This window comes from Myotis lucifugus, unplaced genomic scaffold, assembly GCF_000147115.1.
Source record: "Myotis lucifugus unplaced genomic scaffold, Myoluc2.0 scaffold_18, whole genome shotgun sequence".
Classification (NCBI taxonomy): Eukaryota; Metazoa; Chordata; class Mammalia; order Chiroptera; family Vespertilionidae; genus Myotis; species Myotis lucifugus.
In genome coordinates, this window is record NW_005871066.1 from 8,705,268 (window position 1) to 8,719,400 (window position 14,133).

The 14,133-nt window shown below is 40.1% G+C and overlaps 1 protein-coding gene across 3 annotated transcripts in view; it reads right to left on the bottom strand.

Moving 5' to 3' along the window:
• Positions 1-12,816, bottom strand: part of HBP1 (HMG-box transcription factor 1) — a 33,886-nt gene extending 21,070 nt beyond the window's left edge. The window contains exons 1-3 of one of the 3 annotated variants that reach the window (XM_023751075.1): positions 12,756-12,799; positions 3,785-3,968; positions 1,441-1,669 (exon numbers count right to left, since the gene is read on the bottom strand). In XM_023751075.1, the coding sequence (XP_023606843.1) occupies positions 1,441-1,669; positions 3,785-3,968; positions 12,756-12,770 (428 nt within the window). In that variant the 5' untranslated portion in view covers positions 12,771-12,799. Of the gene's footprint in view, positions 1-1,440; positions 1,670-3,784; positions 3,969-12,598 lie in introns of all 3 variants that reach the window. The other 2 variants (XM_006085378.3, XM_006085379.3) reach the window with 2 other exon arrangements.
• Between the last annotated feature and the right edge of the window lie 1,317 nt (positions 12,817-14,133).

A 14,133-nucleotide genomic window follows, 5' to 3' on the forward strand; every position in this document is an offset into this window, starting at 1 on the left:
AAAGGAGACATAGAAATGCTGCAGAGAATAAATTCACATCTTCAGGGAGATACTCCTTTACTTATACTTTTATTTATACTGATTTTCTTCTGAAGGGTTTACTCAGCTTCCCATGAACTATATTCTTCTTCTTCATGAATTTGTGGTAAAAAATGAAAAGTATTAACTTTAAACTAGAAATAGGGGAAAAATAAAGTTCAATAGTAAAATTGGGGTTTGTTTTTTATATGTAAAAGAATTTTTAGCTTTTTGACTAATAAGACTATAATAAAAACTGAGACTATAAGAGAAGCAATACTTTAGAGGCAAGTTTTCTTTCTTCTGGAAATTTTAATGGGATTAAACCAAAGTTAAAATGAATTTGCTCTAATCAAGACTAGCATCCTGATGAATAGAAGGAAAGCAGTATAATTTAATGAGTTGTAAAAAAAACCCAGGTTTCACACCTACAAAGTTTATTCTTTAGCAACAATTATACTAACTTAAGAGCATTTACCAAAATTAAGTTATTTCTAAATCACCTAATATGAACTGTGGTCTATCCACCCACATGAGTGCAAATTTGGGCATTTCTCCCCTCTATAATCTAATTTATTGTCTATGTCTTTTCACATAAATAATTTTATGATTTTAGAGATAATTAATAAAATATTATCCACTTAGGTCTCTCTAGGAATATTGCTTGAAAGCTTCCATAGTACAATAACACATTTTCTTAAATCCTAATCTGATATATGAAACAGTGGTTTTCACCAATTGGGAGCCCACTTTTATAAGTTGAAGATTTTAAGATTAGCTAATTTTATTATTAGAAAACAGATAAATCACAGAAGGCCACATACCCTAGAAGAAAATAAACCTCAACAAAAAAGAAACTGAACTCAAGATTGATAAAAGCTTTAAAATATAATCCTATATAATAAAAGCCCAATATGCAAATTGTCCCCTCGACTGGGAATTTGACCAGAGGGTGGGGCCGGCTAGCCAACTGCCTGTGGCCCCTCCCCCGCAGTCGGCCCCATCAGGGTGGGCTGGCCGTACCCCTCTCGTGCAGGAATTCGTGCACCGGGCCTCTAGTGTTTATTATAATTACGGTTTTTTGGACAACTACAATTTTCATTCCAATAAGTAGAAATATAGCATAATAAGAGTATTTCTTGGTCTGATTTATTTTCTGGTGCCTTTGAAACACTTCCAAATATTCTTAACTCTGCTGTTTTCATATCACTTTTATCTAATTCTCAGAGTGTAAAATATTATTGAGTAAAATAGCTCTTTGATCTTTATAAGACAAGAAGCTTAATTCTAATGACTTTACTTAAATCCTAATTTAAGCAAACCATTCATTAAATGATTAATAACATTACTTTTAAAACTAGAAAAAAATATTGGCCACATTTGTAATGATAGAGGTTTTCAATACAAATACAGCATTCTTACCTGTTGTAAAATGAGCACTGCATAAGTGGACTTTGTGGACTGGTGGCGATATTTGCTAATTCTGTTAGCCAATCCACCTCATTTTCACGATAAGTACTTTCTGATATGTCTGAGGTATTTTGGTTCCAAGATGGTCTTGGATATTCTTGATGTGAAACATCTGAATTTAGCTGGTATATGGCAGATTGGGTAGGATCACTTTGAACAGCCTGAAGTTCAGGAAGGTCATCTGCAAACACACGCTCAAAATTATAAAAAGGAAAGTACTAATACCGGGCAATACTATAGTTACAGTTGGAAGAGGAGCCCTCAAATTTAACTAATTAATTTTGTGAGGGAAAGTATAAGTTCAAAATGTGGGGTTTTTTTGTATGAAACAAGTTTCAATTTTTAAAAATGACACCAAGTACATTAAGGGTTAACAGAGCTTAATAGAAAAGTGAATCCAATGAATGTAAATGCACTAATAACTTCACTACCTAAACATGTAATTACAACTGTTCATAGATTGGAAAAACAAGGTTTGTGCTTCCTGATTTTTCCCCTCAATTTTTATACTTCACTGAGGACTAATCTATATACTATTGAGACATTTTTATATGAACACATTGAGGAAAAAGGCATTTTATGTGTGTATATATGTACTTATTGTTCACATACTTTTATTAATCTGTTATACAAGATTACTGCAATAGTGAAAATAATTTTTAAAGACAAAAACCATATAAATTTTTAGGTACTACTTAATTTTATATAGGCCAAGTTATTTTTTTTACTGAGAAATTCTGAACTCAGTAATATTTATTGGTTATTTTTCCTGTAAATGTGTTCCCCAAAGGTACTTCATAGTACTTTTACTCCCTAAGAAAGACTAGAAATACTACCCAAGTAATACTCATGTACACACCAAGGCTATGAACATTATACGAAATTCTAAAAAATATGTAATTCTAAAATATTCAGTAAAAAATGTACTATATGGAGACAAAGCATCGTGCAGGCCTTAGAAAGTGTCTATGAAATACACACCTACACACTCCATAGATCTATTGGTTCCCTTTAATATATGTCATGAAACTCTTCTAGTCTTGGAAGTTTTCCTAAACTGTCACTATAAACGTTTCTACACATAAGCTCCTATCCAGGCAAATACCCCAGATAGTCTACTAAAACTGAAATAACTTATTTAGAAGCAGCCAAAATATCATATCAATTTGAGATAACCCCACCCTATAATTCTCATTCTGGTATAGCCCTTCCCTCATTGCCAACATCCTTCTTTGACCATCACTTCTTTTTTACTATAAAGAGTTAATTTTTGCCCTGGACAGTGTTCTCAATGGTTAGAGCGTTGGTCCACACACAGAAGGGTCGCAGGTGTGATTCCTGGTCAGGGCACATGCCCTGATTGCAGGCTCCATCCCCAGTAGGGGATATGCAGGAGGCAGCAGATTGATGTTTCCTTTCACATCAGTGTTTCCTTTCGGATCGATTTTTCTCTCTCCCTCTCCCTCTCCCTTCCTCTCTCTCTAAAAATAAATTAAAAATCTTTAAAAAATAAATAAAATGTGATGGTAGAGAATCAATTACCTGATTATAATGGTCTTTGCTCAACAGTAACCACTACTCAATTAAACTCTTGGTATTCAAACTGGTTATATCCCAAGACCTTCAGAATCTCCAAATTCCCACAGCATTCCAGCATATAATCTCCTCTATTTCATCTTTTGTAAAATGAGAATAATCACATCTTCTTGGGATTTTTGTGAATATTAAGGAAAACTACATATTAAATGGGGACAAAGCCAAGCTGAAAAGCTGGCAGCAAGCCAAGGTTACTCATTAGCTGTTTACTCTTCAACACTTCAGAACAATAGAATTCAAAATCATACCTCAACAAACCTACACATTTCTACAGGTCACATACCTTTCAATAACTCAGCAGTACTAATAACCACAAATATCAGACCCTCAAGCTTCAAGGATCCTCTGTACTGTCCCCATCATACTAACAAACCAGCCATGAAGAGCGGCCAAGCATAATTTACTGAGCTCATGGGGGTGTTTTAAAATACTTTTTGAAAAGCCACAGAGCAGGGTTTTCCTAAGGTGTTTAACAGCCCAATTTTTACCCACAAAGCAAAGCAGGTTAGTATAGTAATTTGTAAATTAGTCTCTATGATAACCATAAATAGCTCACATTTACGTTGGTTTTAAGTAATATTTAACATTGAAAACTAATGTACAAAATTTCACATACTTTTTAGCAGTTCCAGGTAGGTTAAAACATGAAAATTAATCTAAATTTCAGTGACATCCCTAAAAACTTTTTAATTTTGTTTACCAAGCTCCATGTGCTCATCACAGGAGTTATAGCCGGGTGAGGATGGCAAATTTTCATTACACTGCAGCAACTCCAATGAGTCATTCATTCCTGAAGCTCTCTTATCCATTACCAACAGGAGTTTCTGTACTGCATTAGGCATCTGATTTGTCTTCACTTCCCACACCATGTTATGGTGCTCCGACTTCAAAATAAAAATAATGCAAGGAAAAAATGTCAAATCATGTGATATGGAAATTATATAAATAGCAAATCAATCAGAGACATCACATGTATCTTTAACTTAATCTATACATTGCTATTTGTATCACTATCAAATCCTTTAGGTCAACATGACTCCATGATATCTTGCCATACATCCATGTAGTTAGCACGAAATTATACCCAAATCCCAAAGGATTAATAATATAGTGAATGTATAAAAGTCCTTTCTTCCAAAGAATAAAAGCAGTTTTTTCATCAAGTATCTCTTTCAGACACCAATATTGAGACCAGCAAAACCTTTTTTAAACTTGTATCTTCAAATGTAAAATAAAATTAACAAACTTTCCTCACTTAAATTCAAAGACTAAAAGAACTTTTTTATTTTAAAGATTCTATTTTAATTTCTCTATTTACCGTATTCATTATTTTTTCCTCATCTTCTAAAAGTAAACAAGTTTAACATACTTAAAATTATATTGTCTAAAGAACATTTCAGATGAGTTTCTTAAAATGGCCATATATTGTAAATCTCATAAAAAATGTTATTGCCCTACCAGTGGTCGGCAAACTCATTAGTCAACAGAGCCAAATATCAACAGTACAACGATTGAAATTTCTTTTGAGAGCCAAATTTTTTATTTTTATTTATTTATTAATATATATTTTATTGATTTTTTACAGAGAAGAAGGGAGGGGGATAGAGAGTTAGAAACATCAATGAGAGAGAAACATCAATCAGCTGCCTCCTGCACACCCCCCATTGGGGATGTGCCCGCAACCAGGGTACATGCCCTTGACCGGAATTGAACCCGGGACCCTTGAGTCCGCAGGCCAACACTCTATCCACTGAGCCAAACCGGTTCGGCTAGAGAGAGCCAAATTTTTTAAACTTAAACTATATAGGTAGGTACATTGTTATTAACTTAATTAGGGTACTCCTAAGGCTTAGGAAGAGCCACACTCAAGGGGCCAAAGAGCCGCATGTGGCTCGCAAGCCGCAGTTTGCCGACCACGGCCCTAGCCGGTTTGGCTCTGGGGACAGAGTGTCCGCCCTCAGACTGAAGGGTCCGGGTTCTATTCTGGTCAAGGGCATGTACGGGAGAGGCAACCAATCGATATGTCTCTCTCACATTAATATTTCTCTATCTGTCTCTCCCCTTCTCTTCCACTCTCTTTAAAAAATCAATGGAAAAAATATCCTCGGTAAGGATTAAACAAATAAGTTCTTATGTCTTCTTAATGTGAATTTGGGACCTAGCCATAATAAAAGATACCTGTCCTTCTGAATAGGCTATTATTTCTAAAAAAATGAATGCTAATCTTGTGAGATTTAGCTAAATTCATAGTAAATCTACCTTCATCCCAAGGCCACAAAGTCATTACAAGGAAGAAAATAATACAGGATAACACACCTAAATAATTTCTCAAGGAAGTCCACCAACTAAATTTTGTTATGAGAGTAACCTTTGGACATGATCAAATTAGTTATTTAAGATGAGTGACAGTAGCAGGAAGATTTCCTGATTTCTCAGGTTCTACTCCAAATCTTTTCTTTAAAAAAGTTCTGAGCTAATACAAAATACACACAAATTTTCCCCCTCAAAATAAATAAAATACATTGCTGTTAAAAGTCAATAAAAGTACCCCAACCCAGCTAATGAAAAAGTGATGTGAAAAGATGTTAAATGTTTAATATTTAGATCAGAGTTTTCTAAGTCATGACATACTCACCAAAAATCACTGGCAATACTGACAAATATTTTCTACAAAGGCTTTTTCATAATCTTTTAAATTATGAAATATGTTTTTCTGACTATACACAATCATCTTGGCAAAAATTTAAAAGCATTTTTTAAAAAAGTAAAATAAAATAATTACTTCCAATTCCACAAACCAGATTTAGATACTGTTAAAATGTTGGTATATTATCTGACTTATCTTTTACAAGCAGAGACCTAAGATCAAATTTTTCTTCATATACTTTTCCTTAACACAAGTTCATAAGCATTTTCTTGCATCATCTACTTTTTTCAAACATCTATTTTTAATAAATAACATACATCATTCACCATGTACTTATTCCTCCTATTACTGAACATGTTGTTCCAGTTTCTTCACTCTTTTAAATAACATTTCATTTACTTTTTTTTTTTTAAGTTTTTGCTTACATCTGCTTGTTTCTTTAGATTCCTACAGACAGATTAATTGGTGGCTGGCAACTAACAATCTTCCTAAGGTTCTTGACATATATAACCAAACTTCATATTGCCTTTATTTTCTAATATGCTATTTTGGATGCTTTCAGCCTGCATGCCTCACAAATGACCCATATCCTGGGCACTGCTTTAGAGCCTTACTCAATATCAACTGTCTGATGTACTATGGAGTAGTGAAAAGGGCACTGGGTTAGGTGTAAGAAAACATGGGTTTTGATTCCAGCTTGAGCACTTACTAAATGCGACCTAAGTGACTGAGCTTCTCAATGACTCAGTATCTGCATATGTAAAATAGGGTTAATGAGACCTGCCCAACTTTCCCCTTAGAGTAGTTGTAAGGATGAACTGAAACAAAGCGAGTGAAAATAATGTGAAATGACTTCCTTCTTTAAAAATCTTGTTTTAGCCCTAGCTGGTTTGGCTCAGTGGATAGTGTCAGCCTGCAGACTGAAGGTTCCCGGGTTCAATTCCAGTCAAGGGCACACGCTGGGGTTGTAGGCTCAATCCCCAGTGAGGGGCATGCAGGAGGCAGCTGATCAATGATTCTCTCTCCTCATCGATATTTCTCTCTCTTTCCCTTCCTCTCTGAAATCAATAAAAGTTTTTTTTAAAAAAAGGTAATTGGTAGTTTCAGTAGATTCCTTACTTAGTAATGCCTAAGGCATGAGAGGAACTAGTCATTCTATGAGTTCTTTACATACAGATGTGATCTAAGTCAGCCCCACCTTTAATCTTAAACTTGAAAATTTCCTCTTTTTACCTTTATAATGAAATTCAGATGTTGTCCTACACATACATATTTCCTTAGAGCTATCCTTAACTGTATAAAACAGTGCTGTTCTTGGAGTCCACAGAAGCAGTATTGCAGTTTGTCTGCCTTCCCCCTCGCTCTGCAGAGCTCTCTGATTTTCTCATTCTTCCCAGATATTTTTTCTCCTATCTGCAGGTCCTGCAGTGTCCACCATTCACCATGTATATACAATACATTAATACTACCTCCTTGCAACTATCATTTCTTTAGCACCCAGCCTTAGTTATCTACCAATATCCCATCACACTATTCCTTAAAAGTTGAAAAAAAATTGATTTCAAAGCAGAGCTACCTACAAATAATAAAAGGACCCAAATAAATACTTTCAGAACTTGAGTTCTATGTGTTTGTACCTCATGGTTACGGGCTATCAAAAGTTGATCTTGAATAATGGAGATTTTCCTACTGTAAACCTCCTATATAGTAACTGGGAGCCTAGACTTAATCAACAGACTTGAGTTTCACTCTTTTAGGTTTTGTCACCTTAGGTAGATCACTTAACCTTAGATTTGCAGTACCTCTACTTACCTCACAGATCTAGTGTGATAATTAAATACAAAAATGCAAATGTAAGTTTTGGGCTCTCATTATTTTTGTCAAATTATTTGGGGGAAGCAAGCCCTTGAAACAGTAAAGGAATATCTAAAAAGTCCATATTCAAAAATACTCCCTCACATACATTATACCAATTAGACATTCATTCTGATAAACAAGCTCCTCTTTCAAATATTTCCTGGTAGAGCTAGTCCTATTGTTCATTCATACTTTTGCATACTGCTTTGGTATTATAGGATTCACATGTCATCTATTCATTAGATCACTGATTCTCAAAAGGGAAGAGTAAAGCTCTCCAGCAGCTGTACTTTGAAATGTCATTTTCAGTATTACAAATTTTTACTGGGTGGGATTGGGAAAACCCTACTGTTTTTGTATAGCAAACTTTCAGAAGTACATATCCACAAATAAGATAAGAGGAAAGGAGGACTAGATAACTAAGTCTAGCCCACCTGGCATGGCTCAGTGGTTGAGTGTTGATCTATGAACCAGGTTATGGTTCGATTCCCGGTCAGGGCATATGCCCACGTTGTGGGTTCGATCTCCAGTAGAGGGCATGCAGGAGGTAGCCGATCAAGGATTCTCTCATCATTGATGTTTTGATCTCTCTCCCTCTCCCTCTCCCTTCCTCTCTGAAATCAATTTTTTAAAAATGAAATAACTAAGTCTCAGTAAATGAAAAAGAAGGGAATAAGTTTAACTAAATGCCTACCTACTCCCTGCAGAGCATTTCCACATATTTATCTGATCTTATATAGACTCTAAATGAGACCTTATTCTTTTTTAAAAGAAATGAGAAAAATGACAAGATATAGACCAACACAAGTTGGACTACTACTTTCAAGTGCCTATTCTTCCCTGAATCCTTACCTTTCCATCCTTACTATGGATTTCACAGAAAGGAGCTCCTATATGCCCTCCCTTAATCCTGAAGAACTCTATACCAAACTCAAATTGTTTGGAGCAAAGGGTGAAGAGAAGGTAATTTGCAATGAATTTATATCACTAGCATGAGAACTGAGGTATTTTAAGTGAATTGCATAATTCCAAGCTAAAATGATCCTCCAACTCTGCAGGTGTGGCTCAGCACTCCAGGACAGGGTTTGATTCCTGGTCAGGGCACATGTATAGGTTGTGGCCTCGATCCCCAGTAGGGGGCGTGAAGGAGGCAGCCCATCAATGATCCTCTCATCATTGATGTTTCTTTCCCTTCCTCTCTCTGAAATCAATAAAAATATATTAAAAAAAATAAAATGAGCTTCCATGACAAACTATATTAAGTACAACTTCCCACACCAAAAGTAGTTGGAGGCCTTAATGCAATTCTTCTATATCTTCCATGAAACTTTAAACAAAAGATTTCAAAGAAATGTTTCTACAACTTGTGTGCCATTGTGCTAAGGAAAAAAAGGGGGTGGACCACAACCCAACAGTGGGTAAAATATACTACTATAGAATATCACTTACTACCTATATGACTGAAGAATTGAACCTCTATGCCTGTTTTCTTATTTGTAAACTAGAGGCCCGGTGCATGGATTCGTGCACTGATAGGGGGGGCGTGGCCTGCAGAGACTGGCCGCTGTGGGAGCACCACTCAGCCCAGCAACTGTGGACCTGCCCTCTAAGTGGCTGCTGAATAAGGAAATTAGTCTGAGGTGATATTTTGGGGTAATGTCTTGGGTAAAGGTGTGTTCTGTGTCCTGGAGGAACCTGGCGGAGAGCTTTGCACCCCAAAGCCACTTGGTGAATGTCCTTGATATGTGATGCCAGGTTGGTGACACCATCGGGGATGTTCAGGGCAGCTGTGCTCCAGGATCCTCAGCCATCAACCCTCAACCCTCCTGGGGGGTCCAGTCACACCCTCTCTTGCCATCCGCCTATGCCAGCTCCCCGCACTCTTTCTAGAACAACAGTCGCCAACCACTGATAGTCCGTGAGGTCCGAAAGGTTGGCGACCACTGTTCTAGAACACACCTTAGAGGGCCTGCATCAGCTGGTGGGGTCAGGCCAGAGTCTGGATTGTCTCAGGTATTTGATAGTTGCAGAGACTCAGCCTCACCCTGGGCCTGCTAGTGGCTTCTCCTGCTGGAGGAGCAGCCACTCATCCCAGTCAGCTGAGCAGTGCTCCCACTGTGGGAGTACACTGACCACCAGGGGGCAGCTCCTGCTTTGAGCGTCTGCCCCCTGGTGGTCAGTGTGCATCATAGTGACTGGTTGACCGGTTGTTCTGGTCATTCCATGGTTGTCACTGGGCTTTTATATATATAGTAGATAGATAGATGGGACCAGTACCTGCCTGTCTGCCTATCATAATTACTGTAGGTATAAAAGATACTGCATCCCACATGCACTCTTGTATCTCATCAGTCACTGATACCCAGACTGACTTCTTCCCTTTGCTGGACAGTTTCAAATGACATCTATACAAATTCTTGTGAATTCTGATCTGACATGAAATGCTGATATTGGTGAAGATAACAGAAAACCATAATACACCACTACAAGAAGCCATGCACAAACCTGTTTAAAAGAGGACTGTCAATTGAAATAATATAAATTTCATATTTGAAACTTGTTTTCCTAAACTTGATTGTAACCTTAAAACATTTTACATTACCTGTAACAACTTGTGAAAGAATATTTTCTATGGAAAATAATAGTATAAATTATATGAAGCACCAAAGTACATGCATAGCAAAATATGAAGAGAATACTACTGATGCGTCAGGCAGTTAACAAAGAATATCATTTTTCCTGAACTTTGTGATATATAAGGTATCTGTCAGCTTTAAAGTTTTTAAATTTACTGTAATTTATATTTTCATTCTACGTAAATATTTACTTTCATACTTAAAATACATACAAAATACATCTCATTAACGTGGCAGTATCTCGTAATTTATGATAGGAAAAAAACATACTGATATCTTCATTTCAAACAGAAACAAATATAAGACACCAGCTTGTAATTCTCCCCTCCAGGAAATCTTCAGTGCCTAGCAATTTATTCATTCATTAAGCCCAAGCTATATACACCTCCTCTACTGAGCACTTGGACAGTGACAAGAGTCCAAGGAAATGAAAATACAGTGGAGACCATTCTTTAAAGTGAAAGTACGATGTTTGAAGTCTGAGAGGCAGGCAACTGTGAAGCATGGAAGATTATGGAGACGTGTGCAGGGAAATCCCAGTAGAAGGTAACCTTTGACCTTTTAATGTACATATACAGAAATGAACCAAGTTTGAGAAGTGAACAAAGGGGAAGAAGGATTTTCCAGGCAGAAAGAAAAGGTAATGGGTATGGACTAGAAAGTGAAATCAAATTTTCATTCTATAAATAATGTATTAGTCAAGTTAGAATAAACAGCAATATTTTGCTGTAAAGTGGCTTCCTCAAAAGTATGAAGTACCTCAAAACTTGAGTGGATTTAATTCTTTTGAATATAATTCAAATTTCCTTAAAACTTGCCAAATATTGCAAATCCAGCAATAACTGGGTAGTTTAGTCAAGGAAACTGAACAGAAGATCCTAACAGTCTTTTTTTTTTTTTTGAGCATCAACATTTTATTTATTTTTTTAACCTTATTTTTATTGTTGGCACTATTACTATGTCCCCATCCTCCCCCCACTTTGCCCTCCTCCACCCAGCCTGGCATCCCCCCTTCCCTCCGGCCATATGTTCCTTGGCTAATCCCTTCACCACTCTTGGTTAGAGAAGTAAAGCAAAAGAAAATAGCAAAAAAAAAAGAAAAAGAAAGGCAAAGACCAAAAGTTCTAGGAGTACATTATAAATGTAGATTAGTAATAGTTAAAGAATAGAAACATTGTATTCACAATGTTAAAATTATCTCCATTCTCAAAAGTTAACTATAATTTCAAAACCAGTTTGGAACAACTGTTACAGCTTCCTGAGATGGCCACGTAAATCTACAGCACCTCGCTGGGATTATTGGTGGGGCTCTAACAATTACTCCTATAAACACCCCCCCCCACTCCTGTTTTTTTTTTTTTTTACCCATCAGTGGCACCCTCAGCTAAAAACTCTTGAGTCCTGCCCAGCTGTCAGTGCTCCTTTTAAAAACGATTCTTCCTGAAAACTTCCTAAGAATGAACTCTACGTATTATGTAATGCACAGAAGCGACTGAAATCCCCTAGACGGCGTGCGGAGTTCAAAGAAGCTACAAAACACCGGGCCCCCGCGGTCGACTTCGCCAGGATTCCTTTTCTGTTGTTTTAATCGGCCCGGGGCAGCGGCCTGGGTTGGAAGGCGGAGACTGGGATCGCCTGCCAAGTCCCGGTCCTCGGTCGCACAGAGGCAGCGCCCGCAGGTTCACGCCAAGTCCATCCCCCACCCGCTTTCGCCATTCATCGCGCTCCCCTCCCCTCCCCCATCATGTGACCGCAGCCAGGACGAGAGGCTTGTTTTTCCCCTGCGCTCAGCCCCACCGCGCACGCGCCGCGGAGCCCATTCATTCGAACTGCGTAACAATGAGCCCGGGGGCCCCGCGGCTCCGCGAGCTCCCCAGCTCGGATCGCGCTCCGGTCGCACCGGAAGGAGGCTGCGCCTCACTGGGGTCCCCCATCCCCGGCCGGTCCCCACCACGGGCCAACCTCCGGCCCTCCGCCCACACGCGGGGAGTTGAAGTCAAACTTTCCTGAGCAGCCCCGGCGCCGCGTCGGCCGGTTCCCCGGCCCGGGGCCGCCCCGTATCCGCACCCGGTCGGGCCGCCCACCGCGCTACCTGGCTCGGAGCAAAGTCCTCACCAACTCTTCCCCGCCCCCGCCCCCGAGCCCACCCCCCGCCCCGAGCCGCGCGGCCGCGAAGCCCAGGTGAGCTCGCGGGGGACGCAGGTCCCGTGGGGCTTTCACGGGCAGTGGCTGGATGGTTCATGGTCTCCACCGTGAGGGCAGCCTCTGGAAGTCGAGGATCACGGACCCGAGCTCGCCCGGCCGTCTGCTCCCCTCGGGATCCTGCCCCTCCCTTCCCCACCCCCACCCTTTCCCGAAGTGGAAGACAACAAACCCGCCGCGGAGTGCGGGCAGCCCCGGCGAGGGCGGTCCTGGCCGCGACAACACCGCCAGCAGCTCGCGTAACCTCTCTCCGACTGACGCCTGCCTCCCGGCGTACCTGACTGCTCCCGCCACCGCTCTTACTCCTCAACCGAAACTTTCCTACTTACCAAACCCGTCGCCATTACCAAGTCTTTCAAGCTTCGTCTTCCCCCTCCCCTCAACCCCCTGGGGGTTGAGCCTTCGCCCCGCTCTTTCGCCCTCTTACTGGTGTGCAGAGCTGCCGTTCAATCTTTCCGTTTTCCCATTGGGTGATACCTTGGCCTGTCTCGGGGGGCGGGCTTGTATTGACTTTTGTGTTGTGTTTACTGGAGGAAATGGCATGTCAGTCACTAGAACGAGCGCTTCGGATTGGATTGCTGCGGAGACTCCGGGGACCAACGCCAAACTTTGCACCCGAAATGGATTTTGGGTTTGTAGTCTTAGCCTTGGCTTCGTACCTCTGGGAAACAGCGCTCCGGAGGAACCGGTCGGACTACATATCCCAGAGGTGCTCGTACAGCGCAGTCTTGATAGTAAACAAGAGTCATAGGGACACGTGTATCAGCTGGTTTGTTTTGGTGTCTGGGACAAAAGGGAGGAGGCGGAGGAAGGGAGTGTTTGAAAGCTTTGGCCCCTTCTCTTACTCTGGTCCCGTCCTAGCACTCAGAACGGCTCTAGCCTCTCGCAGCACCCGTTCCCGGCCGCAAACAGCCAAAGGGGCTCGTTGCTCAAAGTTTGGCAGCTGGCCAAGGCATTGTTTCAGCGCTAGGGGAAGGAGATGACTACACACCAGCGGAAGCAGTGCGGCCTCAGGAGGGACCTACTCACCCACAAATCTCGGTCCCAGTCATAATGGGGACTATAAAGGTGGTGCTAGGCTCCCGTGGAAAAAACTAGATTTTCTTTGTTCTGAGCCTTTCTTCGTCACTCCCAAGACAGTAACTTTAAGATATCTTTGCCAACTCAGTACTAGTACACGACCAAGGTTTGTTGCGGCTCTATGCCAGGCACTGCGAGACTGGGGAATGGGCAGTTGAGAGAGAAGCTTAGGGTCTGGAGAATTTACAAAGCTGTAAAAGCTGTAAAAAGGGTGGCGGGCGAGGGCGATTACTATTTGCTTTGAAATTGAGGGAAGTCAAAACGGTGTTTTCCATATTGACCAGCTTGCGCATTGGTTACCGTAATACAGAGGGGTATCATGTGACTTAAACTGATATCATTTGTAAATCATTATCTAAGTTTCTCTGGTGAGTTTTTGGTAACCAATTCCCCCCTCCCTATGGCTTCCCATTGTTGAAAGAATGTCTTTCCACTAGGAATTCCTCCTTAAATTACTAATGCTCTGACTCGCCAGAGGATGGCTTCTCTGCTTTACAGTAACCTTCACTTCAAACATGGATATCCATCACAGCTACTATATAATTGATGTGTTTACCATTCACATTATGAAGCCACTATAAAGCCTTTTCCCTCTGAACCTTTAGTGTTTAATCGTTTAAGCTGTGC